Source organism: Mytilus californianus, unplaced genomic scaffold (assembly GCF_021869535.1).
Source record: "Mytilus californianus isolate M0D057914Y unplaced genomic scaffold, xbMytCali1.0.p SCAF_14, whole genome shotgun sequence".
NCBI classification, from domain to species: domain Eukaryota; kingdom Metazoa; phylum Mollusca; class Bivalvia; order Mytilida; family Mytilidae; genus Mytilus; species Mytilus californianus.
Window position 1 is genome coordinate 21,114,655 of NW_026262626.1, and position 27,911 is coordinate 21,142,565.

The 27,911-nt window shown below is 32.2% G+C and overlaps 2 protein-coding genes across 6 annotated transcripts in view; one reads left to right on the forward strand and one right to left on the reverse strand.

The window, feature by feature from the left end:
* Positions 1 to 27,911, reverse strand: part of LOC127724369 (uncharacterized) — a 205,814-nt gene that overhangs the window by 131,560 nt on the left and 46,343 nt on the right. The window lies entirely within an intron of this gene.
* The window catches only part of LOC127724368 (fibrinogen-like protein A), a 432,225-nt gene that overhangs the window by 71,436 nt on the left and 332,878 nt on the right, over positions 1 to 27,911 (forward strand). For 2 of the 3 annotated variants that reach the window (XR_007992463.1, XM_052231318.1), the window contains one exon: positions 120 to 360. The exons of the other annotated variant lie outside the window; for it this stretch is intronic. Coding sequence is in view for 1 of the 2 variants with exons in the window: in XM_052231318.1 (XP_052087278.1) it covers positions 120 to 328 (209 nt within the window). In the remaining variant the exon portion in view is untranslated. Of the gene's footprint in view, positions 1 to 119; positions 361 to 27,911 lie in introns of those variants that run through there. 3 annotated transcript variants of the gene reach the window in all.

The window sequence follows — 27,911 nt, forward strand, 5'->3', positions numbered from 1 at the left end:
GGAATCGAGGTTACATAAATTCTATGCAGACAAACATATGAAATAGGTACAGCATTTGCAGCAAGAACCATGATAATTTTTTTCCGCGAATGCACTTACATCATTTTGTTATATTTTAGGGAATAAAATGAATTATAGCAACGGTAATTCCTTCAGCACCAAGGACAGAGACAATTCTCACAAGTGTGCAAAAAATGTCAGACATGGACCCTGGTGGAATAGCTCATGCAGTTTCACTGCCCTGAATCTCGATTTAAATAAGTTGAAATTGCGATGGGATAATTATAATTTCATCAAAGATGTAATGAAGATTAGAAAAATCAACTAAAAAAAAGTTTCATTAAAATATGACCATGCAAATTTTAGTTATTTTATTTAGAAATAGGTAACCGAAAGGAAGGTTAACATAATTCCGAAGACATGTTAACGTTACACTGAAGATATTGAAAAATAAAAAAAGACATTCACAGAGTGAAGAAAAAAAAATCTAGTGATCCAAGGAAAAATGTATATATGAAGTAATCTTGAAAAAAGATTTGTTTCTGTTTACATTAAGTTTTTTGCACAATCAAATTCGCTATCAAGGATCATAAATATTATTGTCATCAATAATACAACGATGAAATCTTTCGTAAGGCTGACTATGAAGAACGAATTTCATTATATAACGTCATTTCATGTTCAAATTCACACTTAAAGAGTGAATAATCATAGTCTATTTTTGTAATCATGGCTCTTTTATAGGTGATTTAACCATATAATTTTTGAAACAAAATGAGAAAAATATCGTATTTATAAATAAATCCCACGACTAGTCAACGAAAATGTTCTGACTTTTGTTGGAATCTGTTATTGTTGATACGACCACTATGTAAAACGTTGTCGAAAGTATAAAAAGGATACAATGCTAAATCAGTGGTCCTAACGTTGCTAGTAATTTGAATTGAAGAAACTATTTAAAAGAGAAAACATGTGGGGTATATAAATAATTGAGACTGTAAACAGACACTTATAATCAAACCACGTCTACATGTCACATGCAGTCTTCAACAATAAACATTTGCTTACGTACATGTTACGATTGTTAAATATGTCAAACTCCTTATTGCAGTGTCTAGAAACGTTTGAAGACAAATTGTATGCTATAAGTACCCATTCTCTAAACAAATCTTGAATACATATCAAGAAGCAACCACATCTAATGTTCCTGAATTAAGAGAGGCATTTGAACATGTGGATGCATTAAATTAGTTTTTGAGATATCAAACTTTCCCCATTTAATCTCTATCAGTCTGATGAGATAATGAACATTAAATAACATATGATTTATTCAATTCAGAAAAAGACGACGACTAGGGGGATTTTTACCGACCTTGACACTTTTCATGAGAATCTTGCACGGTCGGTCCTGACTTACGCCTTTTTCGCATTTGAAAAATTCAGTTTTAACTTACAATAATTGATATCCTATATATAACATAGATCACACGGCTATTCAACGGAAATATTCTGACTATTGTCGGAATCTCTTATCGTTGATATGACAACCATGTAAGACGTTGTCGAATGTATAAAAAGGATACATTGCTAAATCGGTGGTCCTAACGTTGCTAGTAATTTGCATTAAAGAAACATATTAAAAACGAAAATATTAGTTGCAATGATCATGGACATTGTTAACCATAGACTATTCAAACACGTATCGACTACTTCTAAAGATGAGGAAAACGTATTTGGAAAAGAAGAGTTCGCCAATAAAGGTTTAAATGCTATCAATATGAGCAATATTTTTCACCAGAAATCTGTACAAAAAAACTATACCTGATTACTTTAAAAATAAAGCTAAAGCTGTAATTTCATTGAGTTGTTAGCCAAGGGACCAAAATATAGAATTCCCCAGTCCCTCAACTAGAAAAAGTACTTCAGGTTACTGATGGATGAGTTGAGGACTATGCCAGAAATTTGGTAAAGCGCGATCCAGATAAACCAGAACTTACACTTTGTCTAAATGGATCAAAATTATTAGATCATGCATTCAGAAACTACGATGTACTATGAGTACAAAGGTTTCTAACCCATTGAAGAAGCAGCAGGTTGTGGATGCTTTATCCTCTTTTATTGACAAATATGCCGTTGTTTCTGCAGATAAAGCCTACAATAATCTTGTCTTCATATGTAAAAACCATCACTTGGAATGTCTGACAAAAAAAGCTGGGAATAAACAGCAACACAGGTAATCCTACATATTCTTTAACATCATTTACACAGAATGAAATTTTAGAAGATCACAAATCTGTCCTTCTTTCTTTGGGTATTAACATCAAAGAAAACGAAGAAAATCTACCGTCATTATACTTTATACCAAAACTTCACAAAACTCCTTATACATGTTTTAAAGAACGATGAATAGCTGGATCATCAGATTTCGATAAAACATCTTTCTTAAGTGCTGACTACTATTCTTTGTACAGTAAAAGATAAACTTCACAAATATTGTGATCAGATATATTTAACCAGAGTTGGTGTCAATCAGATGTGTATTCTTAAAAATTCTAAAGATCTACTGCTGAATCTTAAATCACAATTTTGCAGCAACATTAAGACTTCTGATTTTTCCACGCTTTACTCCTCATGCTCAATTGAAAGATATACTCACCATCTCATTAAACAAAGTTTTTGAAATAAAAAGATGAATCGTAAATATAAATTTCTTTCTTGTTTTGGGTTATAATAGTTCTTATTTTGTAATGAACCACTCTGATTCAATCAGAAAATACATTGAAGATGATATTATCAAAATGCTTGACTTTTTGATCGACAGTATATTTGTTGAGTTTGGAGGATTAATATTTCAACAGACAGTCGGTATTCTAATGGGTTCTAATTTTGCACCTTTTCTGGTCGATTTGTTTGTGTACGCGTATGAAGCAGAATTCATTCAGAACCTTCTCAAAGACAAAAAGAAAAAGAGCCTTGCGAAATTCTTTAATTTTACTCTCAGATATATTGATGATGTCCTATCACTGAATTACCAATATTTCAGTCATTACTTGGATCTCATATATCCCAGTGAACTTGAAACTAAGGATACTACTGATACTAGAAGGACTGCCTCATACCTTGATCCTTTCTTCAATATTGACACAGATGGACGACTTCACACTAAAATCTATAACAAACGGGATGATGTCAACTTTCCTATTTTCAATTTCCCTTTCACAGCAGTAACATACCCTCTGCTCCATCGTATAGTGTTTTCCTCACGCAAAATAGTACTCCAACAGAGTTATGAGGAGGAAGGATTAAAAATGACACTCCGTAAATATTATGGACACCATCACGAACTGGTTGATCTATACGATGTGTCTCTGTTAAACTAACTAACGACATTTTTACCAAGTCTTATATTGTGGTTTACAATCTACGTCGTCTTGTTTGGTAAGTACGGAACGTGACCTATTCCCGAAGATGACCCGAAGATGACTGTTTTGACGAGAGTGAATTTGCATTACTATACGATGTGTCTCGATATTTATACATCCAACATTCATGTACTTAGTTATGGTGTTTCTTTTGTAACTGTGGTTAGATATTGTTGTATTTCTTATCGCTTGTGGCATAAAATCTGTATTTTCGGTACATTTCACATATGTCTTATTTGTCAATATAATCGAGTTACTCGTGGTTCGTCTACAGTGTTTTTATACGACCGGAAATTTATTTGCGGTAATATTATGTCATAACATAATATTACCGCAAATAATATGTTGTCTGCGTCTGCTTCTGAAGACATTTTGGTTCGCAGACAATAACTTGAGTATTAGTAAATGGATCTCTTTGAAATTCTAGCACAAGGTTTTTTACCACTAAAGGATGGTTGGGATTATTTTTGGGGGCTATTGTCCTTGCTGGTTTTTAATTAGGGGCCAGAAAAGGTCAGTTTTACTGATGCATGGAAAATAAATTGGTTCGAAGGACAATGACTTCAGTGTTAGAGTATGGATGTTTAAGAAATTTTAGTACAAGCTTCCATTCCACAATAGGAGGGTTGGGATTGGTTTTGGGGGTTATTGTCGTAGCGGTTCTGTTATCAGGGGGTCAGAAAGGGATACAAGCAATTAATTGTCTGGTTTAAAACAATTACTTGAGTATAAGAGATATTTATTTGGTCAATATTTTAGCACAAGGTTCCACACCACAATAGGAAGGTCGGATTTAATTTTGGGGGTTACTGTAGTGGCTGTTGATGAATTAGAGGCCAAATAGGTTTAACAAAAACAATTTTTTGTCAGCTTCACAGACAATAACTTGAGTATAAGTGTATGGATCTCTATTAAATTTTAGTACAAGGTACCATACCATAATAAGAAAGGTTGGGTTTTATTTTGGGGTTATTGTCGTAGCTGTTAAGGAATTAGGGGCCCAAAAAGGCCAAATACAAGCATTTTTCATGTTTCAGGCCATAATTGGTGTATAAGAGTATAGATTTCTTTGAAATTTTTCCACAAGGTTCCATTCTTCAAAAGGAAAGTTTTGAATGATTTTTGGAGGATCATGGTCCATATCATTTAATAATTAGGGGTCGGAAAGGGAAGAAAACAACAATTTTTCTGGTTTGCAGGCAAAACTTGTGTATGGATCTCTATTCAATAGTAGCACAAGGTTCCATTCCACAATAGGAAGGGTGGGGTTTATTATGGGGGTTTATCATATTAGCTCAAAAACAATTATTTGTCTGGTTCACAGACAATGGCTTGAAAATAACTGTTTAGATCTCTATTAAATGTAAATACAAGGTGACATACCACAATAGGAAGGTTGAGATTTATTTTGGGGGGTTTTGTTTTATCTGTATAGCAATTAAGGGCCAAAAAGGGGTCAAAAACAAGCATTTTTCATGTTTCAGGACACTAATTTGTGTATTAGAGTATGGATTTATAAGAGATTTTCTAGAAGGATCCATACTTCAAAAGGAAAGTTGGGATTGATTTTAGGGATCATGGTCCAAACCGTTTAATAATAAGGGGCTGAAAAGGGGCCAAAAAGTAGGATTTTCTGATTTGTGGACAATAACTTGAGTATAAGTCTATTTATTGCTATCTAATTGTGCCACAAGGTGTAATACCATAAAATAAAGTTTGGGATTGATTTTAGGGTATATGACCCTATTGGTTTAGTCAAAAGGGGCCAAAACCAATACTTTGAATAAATTGCTTATTCTTTAGCAATTTCAACGGGACTTTATTCAAAAGTCTTGAATTCTTGGGAGTCTTTAATATGCTGAATCTAATTAGATATTTAGAATTTGGATTTAAGGGTCTGTTTTTGAAATTATCAATATTTTTAGGTGCAAAGGGTCTAAAATCAAACTTTGTTTCATTTCCTTAGAAATTGAAATATTGGTGTTCCCTGATATGCTGAATCTAATTGTGTATTTAGATTTATTTTTATTTTGAGGCCTGTTTTCAAATTGGTTCACATTAAGGTCCAAAGGGTCCAAAATACAACTTTTTTTATTGAAAAGAAAATTGAATTCTTGGCGTTCTTTGATATGCTGAATTTAAGCGTGTATTTCGATTTTTTGACTCGGGGCATGGTCGGTCCACAATAAGATTCAAAGGGTTCAAAATAAAACTTTGTTTGATTTAAAAAAAAAAATGGTTGGGGTTCTTTGATATGCTGAATCTAAGCGTGTATTTAGATTTTTGATTTTGGGCATAGTATTCAAGATGGCCCAACTTGGGGTCCAAATTGAACATTGTTTGATTTCATCAAAAATTTAATTGTTTGTGTTCTTCAATGTGTGCAATCTTACAGTGTTGTAAATATTTTTTTTGGGCCTGTTTTTCAAACTGGACTCCATCAAGGTCCAAAGTATCCAACGTAAAACTTAGTTTGATTTTAACAAAACATGAAACAATGTGGTTATTTGATATGCTGAATCCAACAATGTATTTAGAATTTGAATATTGGACCATAATTGGTAAATGTCTAAGTTCAAAATCATTTAAGAACTTATACCACATTCATTATGTGTCAGAAACTATGCTTTAAAACATATTTGCTCAGAATCTAATTCAGAGATGTTATCGCACAATTAACAGAAATATTTAGTTAAGTCATAGTTGATGATATATTAAACATCATATATAATTTTAGAGAACTATTTTTGTGGTTCATATCACTGGTTCATGGAAAATAAGTTGGTTCACAGATATTAACTTTAGTATAAGTGTATGGATGTGTAAGAATGTTTAGCACAAGGTTACATACCACAATAGGAAGGTTTGGATATTAAATTGAGTCATAGTTTAAAATAGATTAACTGATTCAGATATATTAATTGTGGTGATAATTGTGTATGCATTGTGTTTTATTTAAAGGTTGTTAACATGTTTGAATATATTCTTATGGTTGAAAATTCCCTTGGAAATTAAAATAGAGACAATGTAGTAATGTTAAAGGATACTTTAGAAATTATTTTATTCTTTTCTTGGGTAAATTGTTTGAAGAATTTTGTGGTAGGTTTGTTTGTTATTCTGTATAGACTAATTTCTGAATGTTATACATATTTTTTTAGTCTCCAAATGACGAAGTCGAAGGGGACTTTTAGGATTGCACTCTGTCCGTCTGTCTGTCAATCCATTTGTCCGGCAAATCAGTTTTGCACACTTTTTTCTTCATGCTTGAAGATATTGATTTGATATTTGGTGTATTGTTTTATCATGACAAGTTACAGATCAAGTTCGAAATTTGTTCTGGTCTGACGATTTTGTGCAGAGTTATGGTCCTCGAACTTAGAAAATTCACTCAAATAATCAGTTTTCTGCATTACTTTTTGTCATGCTTGAAGATATTGATTTGATAATTGGTAAATACTTTTATCATGACAAGTTACAGATCAAGTTCGAAATCTGTTCGGTCTAATGATTTTGTGCAGAGTTATGGTCCTTAGTTCGCATTTTGTTCCAGTGCAATGCATTTTTAACCCGTAGGGGACCATGTATTACCAGGCATTACTCACAGAATGCCTGTTTTTGATGAAGCGAACTCCTTTAAAAACTCGGCTTATATTATCTTTTAATAAACAAAATTTTAGATTTTTGATTTTGGGCCCAGTTTTTAAGTTGGTCCAAATCGGCGTCCAAAATTAAACTGTGTTTGATCTCCAAATAAATTGAATGTATATATAGGGTCCGTTTACTATGATGAATCTAAACCTGTATTAAAATATTTTACTTTTGGGTCCAGTTTCCAAGTTAGTCTAAATCGGGGTCCAAAATTAAACTTTGTTAAAAACATTGAATTTATTGGGTTCTTTGCAATGCTAAATCTAACCATGTATTTAGATTTTGGATTGTGGGCTCAGTTATCAAATTGGTCTACATTGAGGTTCAAAGGGTCCTAAATTAAACTTTTGTTTGATTTCATAAAAAATTTAATTCATGGGCTTCTTTGATATGCTGATTCTAACCAAGCACTTAGATTTTAGATATTGGACCATAATAGGTAAATGTCAAATTTCAAATTTTTCAGTTCTTTGACCACATTCATTTTGTGTCACAAACCTATGCTTTGTCAAATATTCAATCACTATCCAAATGCATTGCTGTTTTACGCATAAATGTTGTGTCCATACTTGCCCTAACTATAAGGGGTTCGACCTCTACGACTGTAACAGGCTGCGACCAACGGAGCATTTTATTGTTTTATGTTGTTTGTTTTCAAGTGTGTTTACTGTTTGGTCAGCTATTTCAATTATATGATTATAAGTTTAAAGCTACTCATGATACTATATGCACAGGATTTAATGGTTTATACACACTTTTGATTCATAAGAAAAACCGACATGGTTAAAAAAAAATAACACCATTACAAACAAAATTCAATTTTAATATTCTTGTCATGGTAAGAAAATACATAAAGTAACAAACTCAATCCCAATTATATATTCTTGTACGTGTCTACAATAAAACAAATCTATCCTATTTTAAAAAAATACCTGTGATGATATAACGTCACAAAAATACGTCACTTTATGTGGCGTTGATACAATCGTGTGACGCAGTTTATATTTTGTTTGTGGTGTACTGGTGTACTGTCGTAAATTCGTGAGAAGTGTCCGTTGTTCTTATTTGGTTTACTTGTTGTAATGTACTTTTATATTATTTATTTTTGTATTTCTCTGGCCTGAGTGTACTTGCGTTTATTTGTACTGTATTGCTGTGACGTAATGTTGTCATTTTAGCGGAATATTTAACATTGCCATATAACCGGGAGGTTTGACAAAAAGTAAATTAAATAAATTGATGAATAAAAATGAAAATGAAAGATAAAAATAAACATGATAAATAGAACTTAAATAAGTATAAGATATAAAGAACAAACAAAAATGAAAAATAAAATAGGAGCCACCAAAAGCCGGAACAGGAGAAAAGACCAAACAGACGACAATGAGCGGCTGCAATGTAGTCATGGTACGCCACCAGCCAAGTAAAGAGTAGAGAAATTTGATACACCAAATTGTGTATGTGAATTTAGATGCCAAATATTTTGTATAAACCCAAAATAGGCCTGAATATGTGTTTATGAATTAGAGAAAGATCATTAAAGAAAGTTTTATATGTACATAACAAAATCAATAATAGTGTTTATTATTTTTTTTTAAATTTAAAAGTAAATAAAAGAAAAAACAAATTAAAAAAATCAAAGGTGTATGCATAATTTTGACTGCTTTGTGCTATCTTACTGTTATTGCAGGACATTAAAGTGCTAGTACACCGGAACACTGTCCACAGGAAGACAAACGCCCCACTCAGAAAAAAAATACTATTAGTTGATAACCGATACACAAATACCGAAAAAATCATATTGAACAATTGTATATAGCGAGTGACAGAAATGCTCGCGTTACCTAATAAAAAAAACTAAAAATTATTAATCTGCGGATGTGAAACATGCCAACCTTTACTGAAATATTGGTGGTTGTATTTCAAAAACGATTCAACAACGTCAAGTTAAAGAAACATAGCTTGGTTTGGAATTTTGTTGTTATTGTAACAAACATGATACTACATTTTATTTTTCACTGTAATGTTGTTAATAGATAGATATAAGAAGATGGGGTATGAGTGCCCATGAGACAACTCTCCATCCAAGTCACAATTTTTAAAAGTAAACAATTATAGGTCAAAGTACGGCCTTCAACACGGAGCCTTGGCTCACACCGAACAACAAACTATAAAGGGCCCTAAAATGACTATTGTAAAACCATTCAAACATGAAAACCAACGGTCTAATCTATATAAAAAACGAGAAACGGGAAACACTTATGAACCACATCAACAAACGACAACCACTGAACATCAGGTTCCTGACTTAGGACAGGTGCAAACAAATGCAACGGGCTTAAACGTTTCTATAGACGCCAACCTTCACCCTAAACTGAAACAATAGTGTAACTTCACAACATAGAAAGACACACTACAAAATATCAATTGAAATGGTTAAACTCAATCAAAGGACATATTAACAAAAACAAGTGAACATACACTGAACGAATAAATTTGATCTATGACACATTGTAAATACAAAATTAACAAAAAAAAGGGGGGTTAGATGTAAAACAATATCAGAAAGACAAACATAACCTTGGACAAAATGCCGCCAAATAAAATAACGTACGCAGGTAAATAAAAATAATTTTGTTGTAAACATGGAGTACGGAAATTTTTTTTACAAAATAAATAATTTTGTTGTTCATAGTACGAGAACAGAAGTGAAAATTTATCGTCATACCAAACACGTATCAAAGGTGGTATGTATTAAAAATATCAAGACGAGATATAACACTAAATAAGTAAACATTAGATAACAAAAATGCATTTCAAATTGTATCAACAGGTCAAATTAACACGAACGTACGATTTGAGAGTACTCGCAGTTACTGAAAGCTAGTTAAAAGCCAAAAACAATTAATAATAAAAACTCATGCATCAGAGACTAAAATCAACTAAAACACATCCCAGGGATTTTGTGTTTTAACGTCATGGACAGTTAAAGAAAACATGACTTGTGCAATGCCAAAATTAAAGTATCGACAAGCAGTAGGATAGTTAGGAGTTAACCTTTTAATAGATATGTATAATGTTATATATAGATAGAGTTATCTCTATATAGAAAATGAACGTGGATGTGTATTTGTACATCCCAAAAAACCGTTTGAAAAGAATACAATTTTAGTTATGTTTTAATTTCCTGATGACAAAATCGATATTTGATATCTTAAAAAGGTACGGTTCGTATAAACTTACAGTTACATTACATAAACTCATTCTTAAAGGATAAACATTTATGATTTTTATCAGATCCTAGGTAGTCTAGTGGTTATCATTGGTTGTCTGCCATGTTTTTCGCCGTTCATTGATTTAACATATATCTGGTCAATATTTGTGTCACATTTTGCCATACCTAGACTTTTTATAGCTTACCTTACGATATTGGTCTTGCTCATATTTGAAGGTTGTACTGTGACAGGTAATTTTCAATATACTTGTCTTTATTACAATGAGGATATTTACTCCCTAGCTCATTGACCTTACTAGATACGATTAAAGGCAAACATGTCATATTGCAATAATTTCATTTGGTATGGACTTGTGAAAAACTGAAATGAGCGTATCATTTTCCAAATAAAATGCTCCGAGGGATGCAGCTTGATACCACCGCTGTTGTCGAACCCTGAACAGTTTTCATTCAAGCTTGTTACAGCTCTGAATTTGGATTGTGACTAATTATTTGACACAGAATATGTTTCTAATACAGAATGAATGTGGTCAAAGAACTGAAAAATTTGAAATTGGACTTTTATTTATAATGGTTCAATGTCCAAAATCTGAATACACGGTTAGAATCAACATATGCAAGTACACCAAGAATTTAATTCGTTCATTCACTAATGGACAATATTAGCTAAGTTAATTTTGAAAGGATTCGCTTCATAAAATATATTTAAAAAAAAATTTATATATATATAGCATTCTAATAAATAATTTATACAGAATAGCAAACAAACCTTCACTTCCACGAAGTTCTTCAAAAAAGTTACAAATACTGGAAATAAAATTTCAAAAATATCATTCATCATTAATACAATGTCTTTAAAAAGTCTATAAAACTTTTTTTTTCTTTCTCAAATCATCCGATGATGAACAAAATAAATTTATACATAATTTCTCTAAAAATTAAAATTTGATGCTGTATCTATTTTTAACTATGAACCTACTTAATTGTGCAATATTGCTCTGAATTTGAATTGTGTTTAAATGTTTGACATAGCATAGGTTTCTGACACATAAAAACATGATGAATGAGATGTAAGAACTTAACAATTTGAAATAGGACATTTACCTTTAATGGTCCAATATCCAACATCTAAATACTTAGTTAGAATCAGCATATCAAAGAACCCCATATATTCTTTTTTTGTTGAAATCAAACAAAGTGTTATATTTGACCCTTTGGAACCTAATGTGAACCAATTTGAAAACCGGGCAAAAAAATCAAAAATCTCAATACACGGTGGGATTCGGCATATCAAGAACCCCAAGAACTCCATTTTTGTTGATATCAAACTAAGTTTTATTTTGAACAATTTGAACCTCAATGTGGACCATGAAAACGGGGCACAAAATCAATATCTAAATAAAGTATACTATAGAAACCCAAGAATTCAAGACTGAATTAAATCCCAATGATATTAGTAAAGAAATAAGAAATGTATTCTAAGCATTAGAAAATTATCGTTTTTGGCACTTTTTCCTAAACGGTTAAACACTTTTATCAATTCCAACCTTCCTTTTTTGGTATCAAACCTTGTGGTACAATTTCATAGAGATCCATATATTTAAACTCAAGTTATTGTTTGGAAACAAGAAAGTCCTAGTCGTTTGGCCCCACATTTCTTTTAGCCAGGATGCTCACAAGAAAACGTTCTGGCAAATAGTAAAAATAAACTTAGATTGATATAAAAACAAAATGTTCATATAATGTTATCATTTCCCTTCTAATAGAGCAAACGACGAGTACAGCAGGCTATTGGAGCTTTCTGAAAAATTGGTTTAAAATGTTGCAATGCAAAAACAATCCTGGAGTACCAACTTCAATGTGTTTTTCTACTGGCTGTATAACTCTCTGGAACACACAAATTATCCGTACATGTATGCAGGTAGATCAGAAAAGTTCAGGGAAAAAATTTCAATGGAATCGATTGATATGCAGCAAATATTAACACTTTTAAAATAAAGTTACTAAACAAATCCAAACGGATCTTATCTCGATGTAAACATTGAATGTGAATAGATCGAGAAAACCGCAAATACATACTGTGGATTCATTATTATTCGTTGGATACCAATTTTCGTTGGTTTCGTGGATACAGGTGAACCACGAATTCAAATGTTCAACGAATTTCATATTTTCAATAGGCTTTGTATACAAAGATTGGCAAAACCACGAAATCAAATATCCACGAATATGCAAGTTTTCAGCAATCCACGAAAATTGATACCCACGAAAATAAATGAATCCACAGTATACAGAAATTGAGAAACCCTTTTCATAAAATTGTATGATAAATAAAAATCTTGTAACCGATAACCAACTTTATAAAATGGTTATCTCTATTATTTAAACTTGCAAAAACATGACTTTTAAATTGTTATATTCACGAAAAGACAATATCGAAAGTTCACGTGACAAGTGCAGATCGGTTTACTCGAACTCACGAAATGTGAAAAGGTAAAAATTGGAAATCTTAACATGCCGAGTGGAACATTTCAAAAATTTCTGACCTGATAAATCTTTAGATTGTGTATGTACATGATATTTTTGCAATGCAGCAAAAATTATCATTTTCAAAATTTCAGTTTCACAAGCTTCTAATGCAATTATTTCTGTAAATAATGAAAATAAAACATCGTTTATTTGCAAATATATTTCTAATAACACATTTAAACAAATAATTTCTTAAAATGAAATATTGTTTTTTAGAAATAACTTTTGATCAGTATGGTCTCCGGCATTGTTTTGCTATTTATTTTCTCGACTCTATCATTAGAAGAGGTAATATTCTATTGTTCTCGGTCATAAGTTAAGCCAATGAAGTTGTTGTCCTGAAACAAGAAAAAATTATTGTCTGGAAACCAAATGTATTCGGTCGACGATGACGATGACGTCATACCAAATTAACTACGAAATAATGTTTATAAATAAAGGTTACAGTAATATACCGGTGTTCAAAAGTCATTAATCGAGAAAACGAATCCAGGTTACAAACCAAAACCGAGGGAAACACATCAACTTTAAGAGGAAAACAACGAAACATCGGAAACACCGAAGTGCAACAAAACCAAACGTCAACATACATAGAAACGAACTATTTGATAACAACTGCTATACTCCTGACTTGGTACAGGACATTTTAAGAAAACAATGGTGGGTAGAACCTGGTTTTATGGCTAGCCAAACTGCCCGCTTATATGGCAATGTAAAAAAAAATATCGCTAAAATGACAACACTAAGTGACAGAAATACAGCACAAACAACCGCAAGAACACTCAGCACAGAGAAACGCACAAATAAATAATATAATAGTCGTTACAACATGTAAACCGTAGAAGAACAACGAACATCTTCCATTAACGACAGCACAAGACCTTACAAACAGTGACGTAATTGTGTAACGAATATATAATCTTGAAATTCATACAATTATTTTCACAATACAATAGTCCAGACAATTATCATGATTATGACGGTATTGAAAGGCTATTTTTAATAAATGCATAATTATTTGGACTCACACAATACTTTATACATGGAAAATTGAAACCAACTCGACAACACTGACAAACTGTGAAATGTACCGAAAACACAGAATTCAAACGAGAAACGTTAAGACATAACACAATATCTAACGGAAACCACAACAGAAACATCATAAATAAATACATGAATGTTGGATGTATAAATACCGAGACACGTCGTATAGCAATGCAAATTCACACTCGGCAAAAAGGGAATAGGTCACGTTCGGTACTTAGAAGACAGACGACATAGATGTTAAACCACAATCTAAGACGTGGTAAGAATGTCATTAGTTAGTTTAGACACATACACATCGTATAGATCATTCAATTCGTGATGGTGCCCATCAAATTTATGGAGTGTCATTTTTAATCTTTCCTCCTCATAAATTTGTTGGAATAAACCAACTAATAACATTACCTTGAAGTAGTTATACTATATTTTTACTATTTATCGTACACTTATCATAACTACTTACCTTCATACTGCAAATACCGTATCAAATTAAATAAAGGAATACCAAACCTGCTTTTGAAGGGTTATCATGGACAGATCCTCCCATGTGATTAAATCCCTACGCAGATTTATAAGAGTAACATGACGGGTTTCACATTTGTAACAAGTTTTGCTAACCTGTCCGAAACACATGAGACCACCCAGATTTTTGATGGGGTTTGAATTGTAGGGTCTTCAATTTCCGATATTGTGTTTTGTATAGCATCGTTTGTCTTTTGATTTTGTTTTATTTGCCATGGCATTGTTTGTTTGTTTATGACTTATAATAACATAATGAAGAATATTCCTTTAGTATCTTTCACCCCTCTATTACTATACTGATTATCAGGATTTTTTCTCCTCAATCATGTTAATGTTGAGGCACTCTTTGATATAAATGCAGTGAAGGTAATATAGTACTTTGTAGTATAATATGTAGCGTATTTACCTGACGATATCGGGATATAGGTATTTAGTCGAATCTTAACAGGAAGTTGTGACAATATTAAAAAACCAACAAGGATAAAAATAATAAAGAATGTCAAAATGTTCAGGTTTTAATTAAAACTGTATTTGGGAAAGTTGATGCAAGCAAGATTTGTATTGTGTCTTATACTTTGAGAGGCACATAATCTTTAACAACTATATTGTATAAATGTGTAAACACGTTAATTATGAGCTATGAAAGTCAAGTAGTTCGTGCATTTATCTGAGTAAGTTGTAAACAAATACACTTCACTGTGGGTTAGCATTTGTTAGCTGTCACTATCCTATATATTAACAACTGTTAGTTATATTAATAATTTCGAATCTTCATTGAAGGTGGAGCACGAATACTGTGTAAATTTTGTCCCATTGATGTGTATTTTGTATGCAAGAGTGACATCCCTTTGTACTATATTTCAATTCGAAAAAGTCTATTGAATCTAAGAGTGTATTGTCTCCCTCGAACAGGTTCATAATTTTATATTTACGTATAGTTATTTAATTTCATTTTAAATAATTACAAAATTTATAAATTCACTAGATTTAAGTTTTTATTATTGGTTTAATAAAGACATTCATGTATATTCATAATGTTATTTATTTGCTTTGAAACGTTTAAAATCATTATGTATACCAATATAAAGAGCCTTTTATAATTTTTTTAATATTATTTAGTTACATTCGTGCAAGACCTTCATGGTCAGACAAAGTCGTTAAACCCCCCCCCCCCCCCCCCCCCCCCCTCACCAACAAGATATTTTGTTTAATGAGGCAACTTATTGTGAGAGTGCAGATAGTGTAATTACCTCAAAATTTGGAAAGCCGCATTATGCTAATATATTGTATATCAAGTTTTCTGTTTGACACCTGTAGTCATTCTGCTGTCAACTGTTTTCGCATCATCTAACCTACAACAGCATTGTTCTTGCTACTAGTAAAAGCATTTATTGTTTTAATATGGTTTATATAATTGTGTCAGAATTCAAATGGAGCAGACAAATTGCTTTAATATAGTTGCATTACTTGATTCCCTAAAGACAAAAATACGTATGCTGTGACACCCCTAACACAAACACACACAAAATACACATACGCACAAACACAAAAACAAAAACAGAACACCATAACCACCACTTTGTTTCAGAAACTTCAGACTTATGTCAAATGCCTTACAGAGAAATTATGATTGGAACCTATATAAAGCATTTGAACTTTTAAGAAAAAGATTATATATGAAAACCAAATTATATAATCTCCCTATAATGATAGAGTGTTGGGAAAATTAACCAGAATTATCTTACATTAATCACAAAGAGGGGCTAGCTAACAATTTTTAATTTGAGCATAATTAACGTTAAAACTTCAACCCCTAACTTCAATTACAACATATTAACTATTATGCATGCAAAACTCTTAACAGCTGGAAGTAAACACTAAAAGGTGCATTCTCGTCGTATGAAGTTTAAAATATATGTATGAGCACAAAATATAACGTTGTGTTCATTTGTATTCCGCTTAACGTCAAGTGAAGGATGAGATAGAGTTTGGACAGTAATTTGTGAGGTAATGAAATATTACCTTGCACCAGGTCAAATGATAACCGCAGAAAGTGTTTTAAATAAGTTATTCTTACACGCTCCAACGATATTGTGTCCCAAAGATCTCATCAATAAACCCGTTTTAGTTATAATGAACTATATCAAGTTTCATGGGTGCAGCCATTAGTGTTGGGAACGACATAGCGATAAAACTCTGGCTATCCATGATTAGTTGTTATATCATTTTTCTCTATGAAGGCATTACGAATAAAGTTTCAAGCAAGCACAAATTTGTCCTCAGAAGTAGTTTGTCAATGAAAGCGCCATTTAAGAAAATAATTGCTAAATAAACTCATCATAGATAAAATAATATTGCCGGCAATGAGGCGATCATTTGATATTTATGGCCTACCAGATATATTTTCACTACAAAATTTTAAAATTTCATTCCTACTAGTTTAGTTAGTTTATACATTATTTACTTTATTCGTAATTATATTACATTATACTAAGTGAGATAATTGCGGTATCCCATATCAAAACATTGAACTCGCGTTTTCTAAATTTATTTTGAGACGGGAGACGATAGATTTATTGTATTTTCTCAATATTGAGAAATAGAGATGTCAGTTGAAAGTCAAAATGACAGCAATCCATCGATACAAATAACCATAGAAATTCTAAAGGAACAAAACATATTGACAGAGTTCGCGAAAACTTATTTTGACCCGTCGGTCATGGGACCAACAAAGCATGATTATTTGTCAGTCCTAAAAAATTTTAGCCAGTCCTACAAAATCTGTCAATTTTATCCTGAAATAAAATTAATAACATATTTTATCGAAAAATCTCTATTTTTGAACTTACATTACGGTTCGGTATTTTTGTTATACTACTTTTGGTTTACTTCTGTTGAGCTGTTATCGATACAACGCGGAAAAGCAAAGTGTGAAGATGACAGAATGGATCCCTATGATATAAATTCCAAAGAAGATCTGTCAGGCGCCACAATAAAGCAATTATACATTTATAATGCATCCATTTAATTCGTTATGATATTAAACCACACTAAGTTAACCCAAATCACAAATTTCCATCATGGTAAATCATGGTAAATCTATATGTATAAAATGAAAATAGTTAACAAATGCTTCAAAAAAATAAAATGTGTTGTTTGATTTTAATATACAAATACTAAACAAATATACAAATCAATGTGTATAACTATAATTTTACAAGAAAAGTATAGAATAAAATAGCTAATGTGCGGCTATTATTTTAAATGAGATTTCCTTATGCAAACATTTCATTAGATACTTAGACATGATTATGTACTTTTGATAATTGAGATGTTCAAAGTCAACGTTAAATCGAAATTAGTTTTCCATAAGCTTGTGATTGATTTCTTAATGGAACATCTAATTAATTATGTACGCAATCAGAAATGTAAATTAGAGAGTGCTTAAAAAGGAAATAAGTTAGAATATCTAATAGCTTTATGTGAAATATGATGTACATGTATATACAAACTTAATATGACGAGAGTTTATAATGTTGGTTCTACTCCCACATATGGCAATGTTTGAGCGATATGCTTCTAAAATATTCAGTCATCTTTTTTTATTTAAACATTTCTGTAGTAGCTTTTCAAATCACTGATTCATACTTTTCATAAAACTGATGTGACATGAATGAATGTAACTGTACTTTATATTATGTATGTGAAGTTAGAAGCCGGTTCGTTATTCGATATTCGATATTCAATATCCAACCGGCTGCTAGCAGTCGGTTGGATATTCAAAATTGAGTTGAAAATCATAAAAAAATTAAATACTTGATAACATTAAAAGCACGATTTTCATAGTTAAGAGGACTGATAAGATACGTAGGAAATCGTTTAATGACCTCTCCAAGCTGTCGTAAATTCTCGTTGTCCTCATATCCAGAAATCAACGCCACTTTGCTTATTTGAATATTATACTAAAAAAATCGGATACGGGTCAAGGAAATTATATTGAAATGATAGGGAATTTTGAAAAAAATGTCTGTTTTAACTTTGATTTAAGTGATAGACAGGTTGCCGGGGCAGAAAATAAATATACACAACAATATACACCATTTAAACGAAATATAATGACTGTCGTTGCAAAAATCAAGGTTCCTGAGCTATTTTAAAAATCGAAGCGAGAGGCTTTTAACATTGCAGTATAAAATACTGGCTAAAATGGCTGAAACGTCAAATTTGGAAACTTCGTGTTGAAAATTGGCTAACAAGGTCTTTAGAAATACAGGTTGCCGGGGTGAAACTTGAAACTTGAATGTTCAAAAAAAAGCAAGTCCAAACCTTGTATGTGTAGTCGTTGAACTCTAGGTTCCCACGTAAAGTTAAAATGCCTCTATTTCAAGAAGAATAAACTCACGAAAACACGAAAAATTCACTAAATTCGAGTTCATTATTATGATTTTGACCGCCTGACAACTTTACGGAAATATCAGAGTGATTATAAACAAGGACTCTGTGACGGGCAACTTATAATATCCGTGTTTTAAAGATTTTAATGATATCAAGCCAGTCCAGTTCAAACTATTATCACGTGGTACAATTCTTATTTACATATTATGAATATTAATTAGCAAAAGTACTACTAATTTCTGGCTATGTCCAATATAAACCCTTTTCTAAGTTGCATATTTATCTTTATGTAATATCGATTTTTATCAATAAAACAACTCCAAATATGTACTTTTATATATGATATGTCTTAAAACAAAAAGAAACGCCTATAACTCTAGAAACATTTAGAAATATAATAGAAATATTTATGGAAAGCCCAAAAAAGAAATATATAGTGAAAACCTACCTGAGACCGCTTAAATGAGGGTGAGACCCCACTGGTCTTTCAATGTCCATAAAATTCAACTTAATCATATACTCTGTATATGTAAAGGTTTTATTAGAAGGATTTTCCAGAATAATGTCATCTTCGATATCTACGGAGGGCTTAGATTGTCACTTTTCAGCTAAAAATTGTCAAAATTTTAGGACAAAGGGCACAGGGCAATGGTGAGAGCCCCTTGATCTCTCAATCTTTCTAATATTATGCAGAAATTTAGTTAATAGGTAGATACAAACGTGACTAAAAGAAATTTGGGTACACTTCCTGCCTTCTATGTTTACGGAGCGCCCGAACTGCCAGTTGAATATTCAAAATATATAGTGAAAACCTACCTGAGACCGCTTAAATGAGGGTGAGACCCCCCTGGTCTTTCAATGTCCATAAAATTCGACTTAATCATAGACTCTGTATATGTAAAGGTTGTATTAGAAGGATTTTCCAGAATAATGTCATCTTCGATATCTACGGAGGGCTTAGATTGTCACTTTTCAGCTAAAAATTGTCAAAATTTTAGGACAAAGGGCACAGGGCAATAGTGAGAGCCCCCTGATCTCTCAATCTTTCTAATAATATGCAGACATTTAGTTAATAGGTAGATACAAACGTGTCTAGAAGGAATTTGGGTACACTTCCTGCCTTCTATGTTTACGGAGCACCCGAAGTGCCAGTTGGATATTCAGAATATATAGTGAAAACCAACCTGAGACCGCTTTAATGAGGGTGAGACCCCCCTGGTTTTTCAATTTCCATAAAAATCAACTTAATCATAGACTCTGTATATGTTAAGGTTGTATTAGAAGGATTTTCCAGAATAATGTCATCTTCGATATCTACGGAGGGCTTAGATTGTCACTTTTCAGCTAAAAATTGTCAAAATTTTAGTACAAAGGGCATAGGGCAATGGTGAGAGCCCCCTGATCTCTCAATTTTTCTAATATTATGCAGACATTTAGTTAATAGGTAGATACAAACGTGACTAAAAGGAATTTGGGTGCACTTCTTGCCTTCTATGTTTACGGAGCGCCCAAAGTGCCAGTTGGATATTCAAAATATATAGTGAAAACCTACCTGAGACCGCTTAAATGAGGGTGAGACCCCCCTAGTCTTTCAATGTCCATAAAATTCAACTTTATCATAGACTCTGTATATATTAAGGTTGTATTAGAAGGATTTTCCAGAATAATGTCATCTTCAATATCTACGGAGGGCTTAGATTGTCACTTTTCAGCTAAAAATTGTCAAAATTTTAGGACAAAGAGCACAGGGCACTGGTGAGAGCCCCCTGATCTTTCAATCTTTCTAATATTATGCAGACATTTAGTTAATAGGTAGATACAAACGTGACTAAAAGGAATTTGGGTACACTTTCTGCCTTCTATGTTTACGGAGCGCCCGAAGTGCCAGTTGGATATTCAAAATATATAGTGAAAACCTTCCTGAGACCGCTTAAATGAGGGTGAGACCCCCCTGGTCTTTCAATGTTCATAAAATTCAACTTAATCATAGACTCTGTATATGTAAAGGTTGTATTAGAAGGATTTTCTAGAATAATGTCATCTTCGATATCTACGGAGGGCTTAGATTGTCACTTTTCAGCTAAAAATTGTCAAAATTTTAGAACAAAGGGCACAGGGCAATGGTGAGAGCCCCCTGATCTCTCAATCTTTCTAATATTATGCAGACATTTAGTTAATAGGTAGATACAAACGTGAATAAAAGGAATTTGGGTACACTTCCTGCCTTCTATGTTTACGGAGCGCCCGAAGTGCCAGTTGGATATTCAGAATATATAGTGAAAACCAACCTGAGACCGCTTAAATGAGGGTGAGATCCCCCTGGTCTTTTAATGTCCATAAAATTCAACTTAAACATAGACTCTGTATATGTAAAGGTTGTATTAGAAGAATTTTCTAGAATAATGTCATCTTCGATATCTACATGTACGGAGGGCTTAGATTGTCACTTTTCAGCTAAAAATTGTCAAAATTTTAGGACAAAGGGCACAGGGCAATGGTGAGAGCCCCCTGATCTCTCAATCTTTCTTATATTATGCAGACATTTAGTTATGAGGTAGATACAAACGTGACTAAAAGGAATTTGGGTACACTTCCTGCCTTCTATGTTTACGGAGCGCCCGAAGTGCCAGTTGGATATTCAAAATATATAGTGAAAACTTACCTGAGACCGCTTAAATGAGGGTGAAACCCCCGTGGTCTTTCAATGTCCATAAAATTCAACTTGATCATAGACTCTGTATATGTAAAGGTTGTATTAGAAGGATTTCTAGAATAATGTCATCTTCGATATCTACGGAGGGCTTAGATTGTCGCTTTTCAGCTAAAAATTGTCAAAATTTTAGGACAAAGGGCACAGGGCAATGGTGAGAGCCCCCTGGTCTCTCAATCTGCCTAATATTAAAGAGACATTTAGTTAATAGGTAGATACAAACGTGACTAAAAGGAATTTGGGTACACTTTCTGTCTTCCATGTTTACGGAGCGCACAAATCTAAGCCCTCCGTAGATATCGGAGATGCCATTATTCTGGGAAATCCTTTTGATGCAATCTTTATACATACAGAGTCTATGAATTCGTCGAAAAGTGACAATCTAAGGCCTCCGTAGATATCTAAGATGACATTATTCAGGAAAATCCTTCTAATACAACCTTTATATATACAAAGTATATGATGAAGTTGAATTTTATGGACATTGACAGACCAGGGGGGTCTCACCGTCATTTAAGCGGTTTAAGGTAGGTTTTCGATATATATTTTAAATATCAAACAGGCCTTTTGGGCCCTCCGTAAACATAGAAGACAGAAAGTGTACCCAAATTCCTTTTAGTCACGTTTGTATCTACCTATTAACTTACTGTCTCTTTAATATTAGGCAGATTGAGAGATCAGGGGGCTCTCACCATTGCCTTGTGCCCTTTGTCCTGAAATATTGACAATTTTTAGCTGAAAAGTGACAATCTAAGCCCTCCGTAGATATCGAAGATGACATTTTTTTGGGAAATCCTTTTGATACAGTCTTTATTTATACAGGGTCTATGAATTTGTCGAATTTTATAGACCTTGAAAGAACAGGGGGGTCTCACCCTCATTTAAGCGGTCTAAGGTAGGTTTTCGTAATATATTTTGAATATCCAACTGGCATTTTGGGCCCTCCGTAAACATAGAAGACAGGAAGTGTACCCAAATTCCTTTTTGTCACGTTTGTATCTACCTATTTACTAACTGTCTCTTTAATATTAGGCAGATTGAGAGATCAGGGGTTTCTCACCATTGCCCTGTGCCTTTTGTCCTGAAATTTTGACAATTGTTAGCTGAAAAGTGACAATCTAAGCCCTCTGTAGATATCGAAGATGACATTTTTCCGAGAAATCCTTTTGATACAATCTTTATTTATACAGAGTCTATGAATTCGTCTAAATTTTAGTCATTGAAAGAACAGGGGGGTCTCACCCTCATTTAAGCGGTCTAAGGTAGGTTTTCGCTATATATTTTGAATATCCAACTGGCAATTTGGGCCCTCCGTAAACATAGAAGACAAAAATTGTACCCAAATCCCTTTTAGGCACGTTTGTATCTACCTATTAACTAAATGTCTGCATAATATTAGGCAGATTGAGAGATCAGGGTGTCTCACCATTGCTCTATGCGCTTTGTCCTAAATTTTGACAATTTTTAGCTGAAAAGTGACAATCTAAGCCCTCCGTAGATATCGAAGATGACATTTTTCTGGGAAATCCTTTTAATACAATCTTTATTAAACAGAGTCCATGAATTTGTCGAATTTTATGGACATTGAAAGAACAGGGGGTCTCACCCTCATTTAAGAAATCTCATGTAGGTTTTCGCTATATATTTTGAATATCCAAATGTCAATTTGGGCCCTCCGTAAACATAGAAGGCAGGAAGTGTACCCAAATTCCTTTTAGTCACGTTTGTATCTATTTATTAACTAACTGTCTCTTTAATATTAGGCAGATTGAGAGATTAGGGGGCTCTCACCATTGCCCTGTGCCCTTTGTCCTGAAATTTTGACAATTGTTAGCTGAAAAGTGACAATCTAAGCCCTCCGTAGATATCGAAGATGACATTATTCTGGAAAATCCTTTTGATACAATCTTTATTTATACAGAGTCTATGAATTCGTCGAATTTTATGGACATTGAAAGAACAGGGGGTCTCACCCTCATTTAAGAAGTCTCATGTAGGTTTTCGCTATATATTTTGAATATGCAACTGGCACTTTGGGCCCTCCGTAAACATAGAAGACAGGAAGTGTACCCAAATACCTTTTAGTCACGTTTGTATCTACCTATTAACTAACTGTCTGCTTAATATTAGGCAGATTGAGAGATCAGGGTGCTCTCACCATTGCCCTGTGCCCTTTGTCCTGAAATTTTGACAATTTTCAGCTGAAAAGTGACAATCTAAGCCCTCCGTAAATATCGAAGATGACATTATTCTGGAAAATCCTTTTGATACAATCTTTATTTATACAGAGTCTATGAATTCGTCGAATTTTATGGACATTGAAAGAACAGGGGGGTCTCACCGTCATATAAGCGGTCTCAGGTAGGTTTTCACTATGTATTTCTTTTTTGGGGCTTTCCATATATATTTCTATTTATATTTCTAAATTTGTTCTAGAGTGATCGGTTTTTGTTTTTGTTTTAAGAAATATTAGATATAAAATTACAGTTTTGATGTCGTTTTATTGATAAAAATCTATATTACATAAAGACAAATATGAAATTAAATTAGGATTGATAAGGGTTTATATTTGACAACGAGAGTTTAAGACAACTTGAAGGGGTCATAAAACGATTTCCTACGTATCTTTTCACTTCTTTCAACTATAAAAATCATGCTTTTAATGTTATCAAATATTATATTTTTTATGATTTTCAACTATATATATAAAATTTGAATATCGAACCGACTGCTAGCAGCCGGTTGGATATTGAATATCGAATATCGAATAACGAACCGGCTGCTAACTTCACATCCATCTTTATATTCCAGTATTAATTATTTACTAACCACTGCTTAAATATTTTTATCATACTTAATTTGTCTTGTTTGGTTAAATTGAAATTTTACTTCATTAAAACAAAGACAAAAACACGATTAAACAAAACGCATACACATCTTCTGTCATTGAAAAAAATCGCACAATCCGTCATGTTTTTTCGAGACTTTTTAACATAAAACAATTAAAAAAAACTTTAAACAAAAACACTTAAATCAAAATTAACAATGTAACAAAACACAAAATATAGCTTTATCTTAATGTTTGTTGGATATTATGACAGGTCATGCGCTAATACTTTACCAAATAAAAAATGAAAGGATAGGACATAATAATATTGATACCTTAAAACATATCATATATTCTGATGTGAAACATTTTAGTATAATGCATTCGATCGTAAAACGACAGTAAATTGATTTGTGTACTTTACATCTTCAATGGTTTAGTTTAACAGAAGGAATACACGACGTGTTTTGAATATATTTGATATTAAAACGATTTTGAATTCCCTGTAAACAAACTCTAGAAAAAAAAAAAACGAAATGTCCTTAAAGACATACATATAAAATGCTCAAAGAAGAAAACTCATTACCATTGATATAATAGCAAAAAAAGCTGGCAACATAACAAATTTGGCATAAAATCGAACACTTCTTTTTACAAAATATGGTTTCATCGAATAACGTAACAATTTTGATTTTAATAATTACAATTTATACGATCTTTAATGTTTACCAATACTTTGAAAAATAACATGATGCTATTTAGACATCCACGTGGTAAAAGTAGGTATCATGTCCTACTATTTTGTTACTCCTTGAATATCTATTCTTGAAAGCTTGGAAAACCTAACATCTTAAAATAATCCTTGGACCTCAATGAGGTATATAAATTCAAAATGAATAAGGTATGCATTGCATGCTTTTATTTAACTTTATATCAATCAATATGATTTTAAGTACCAACAGTTGGTCAGTTACTAAACTTTTATAGATGTTGAAATCATATCACCACAGGCGACACACTAAAGCATCATATTTTGTTCACATTGATTTCTTACAACACATTAGTCTAAGTTGACTTTAACAGATTGGTCAGCCATCTTGGATTATTCATTCACTTCCACATTGTACTTTAGCTGTTTTTTTTGCCAACATCTACAATTTAAAAGTATTTGCTTGATAACAAATTTACCTTAGTGGTCATTTTACGAATTGAACAATAATGCATTATATAATTATGGGGGGGATATCTTTGTTTAAAACGGTTATTTTGTCCAAGGCGACAACACCTCGGAACCCTCTCTAACGTAGTTGTATTAAAAAAAAATACTAGGGAGACGAATTTATAAAAGTTTTTCTGAATCCCATATTTGAATTATTTGAAAAATTGTGTTACTTCGTTGTTTTCATTTTTCAATAATAAATACTGTTCAAACCTAAAAAAAAAATGTTGCAGAAATAGTGTTTTCGACTGCAACATTATTTTGAATTGTGCAATTATATAAATGAAAATTTAACACACAAGCATTTTAATATTGTATTTATATTGTTTCATGGATCAAACTTATTCGTTCAATGTATGTTTACTTGTTTCTGTTTAAATGTCCTTTTGATCGAGTTAAGCCATTTCAATTTATATTTTATAGTGTGTCTTTTTATGTTGTCATGTTACACTACTGTCTCAGGTTAGGGTGAAGATTGGTGCCTGTTAAAACGTTTAAACCCGCTGCATTTTTATGCACCTGTCCTAAGTCAGGAGCCTGTTGTTCAGTGGTTGTCGTTTGTAGGTGTGGTTCAAAAGTGTTTCTCGTTTTATATATATATTAGACAGTCGGTTTTCCTGTTTGAATTGTTTTACACTAGTCATTTCGGGGTCCTTTATAGCTTGCTGTTCGGTGTGAGCCAAGGCTCCGTGTTGAAGACCTTACGTTGACCTATAATTGTTAACTTTTTTTATACATTGTGACTTGGATGGAGAGTTGTCTCATTTGCACTCATACCACATCTTCTTATTTATATAAACATACATAGAAGTACTAACTAAATCACCTTTGTTACATAGTAATTAAAAGATATAGAGTCCAATTATATTTCTTTAAAGGAATCTTTTGATGTAGTACAGTTAATAAGACAGACAAATGGATGAACAAATAAATGGCCCGTAATAAAACTAAAAAGATGCAAAAGTCCGTCGACCAATGAAAATCATAAGTTGCTCCAAATATGTCAATGTATTTTAATAATATTTCTAGTTTCTTTTTTTTTCTTTTAAACTATGATAAAACGGTCATTTCTCGTCGAATTGTTAATGAAAGCCTTAAAATCTATTCCTTTTTTAAAAACCTTACCAAATCACATACTTATCATTTTTACATAATAAGTGTATACCTTACCTGTGATAACTGTACCTATAAGTAGGGCTACACAGATAGCAATATTTGCAGATAGAATACTGATGTTGTTCAACATAGCCCGAATACCAATGGTTAGTATAATGCCAAAAGTAAACAAAAAATTGTAAAAAAAATTATTAATTCAGGAAACATTTTAGGTTTTAATGTATACTTTGCAAATCAATTGTACAAGTAAAAAGACAAGAGGCAAGGAAACAACAGAATTTGAAAAGTACATTAATATGTCACCATGCAATTTGTATAGATTGAGTGCCGTTAGGATGGTTAGTGTACAGCAAGGTCTAAATCTTCCAAAGTGTAATAATTTGTTGATTAAATGAATAAAACGCCATAAATAGAATTTATACATAAAAACATGAAAAGAAAATAAAAATATCATAGAAAAAAAAAATAATCAAAAATAAAAATTGTTGACCTATAATTGTTAACTTTTTATACATTGTGACTTGGATGGAGAGTTGTCTCATTGGCACTCATACCACATCTTCTTATTTATATGTATAATGCATACGAGTGTATGAATGTTTTAACAGTAGAGTTGTCATTCTTTTCACCTTTTAAAAATGAAATATATTAGTAATGTTTGCTATCAAATGTCGAAAAATATCGCAAATAAAAATAATCAACAAAACATTTTTACTTTGATGTGGAATTATTCACTTGTGCGGAACCGTTCAGAAGCCCAGATGATGTACCTTCAGACCCTGGATAAGTTATTTCTGCATCAATTTCAAACCCAACAAGTAAATATCCAGTCATAAAGAAACTGAAGAAATTATAATATTAATAATAATAATGACTTTATTTAAAGAGGGTGACTCAATTAGCATTCACTAATCTACATTGAGGCCCTACGAAAAACATACAGAACAAGTGAAATAGTAAGCAAGATCTATTATTATACAATTGAAATATTAAACAAACAATTAGCCTTCTGTAAACAAACTAACATAAGAGCGTTACGGAATTTATCAAAATTATGCTAGTAAACGTATATTATGTATTGTAGTTGTAATAAGAATATGTTTTCAATTCTTTAACGTAACATTTTTGGTTTGTATCACACAAAACATGTTTCAGAGTTACATTTCCTGTCAAAGTATTTCTATTTTAATGAGATATCGTTTGCATCTCAGTCAGGGTATAAATGTATGTACACATCAATG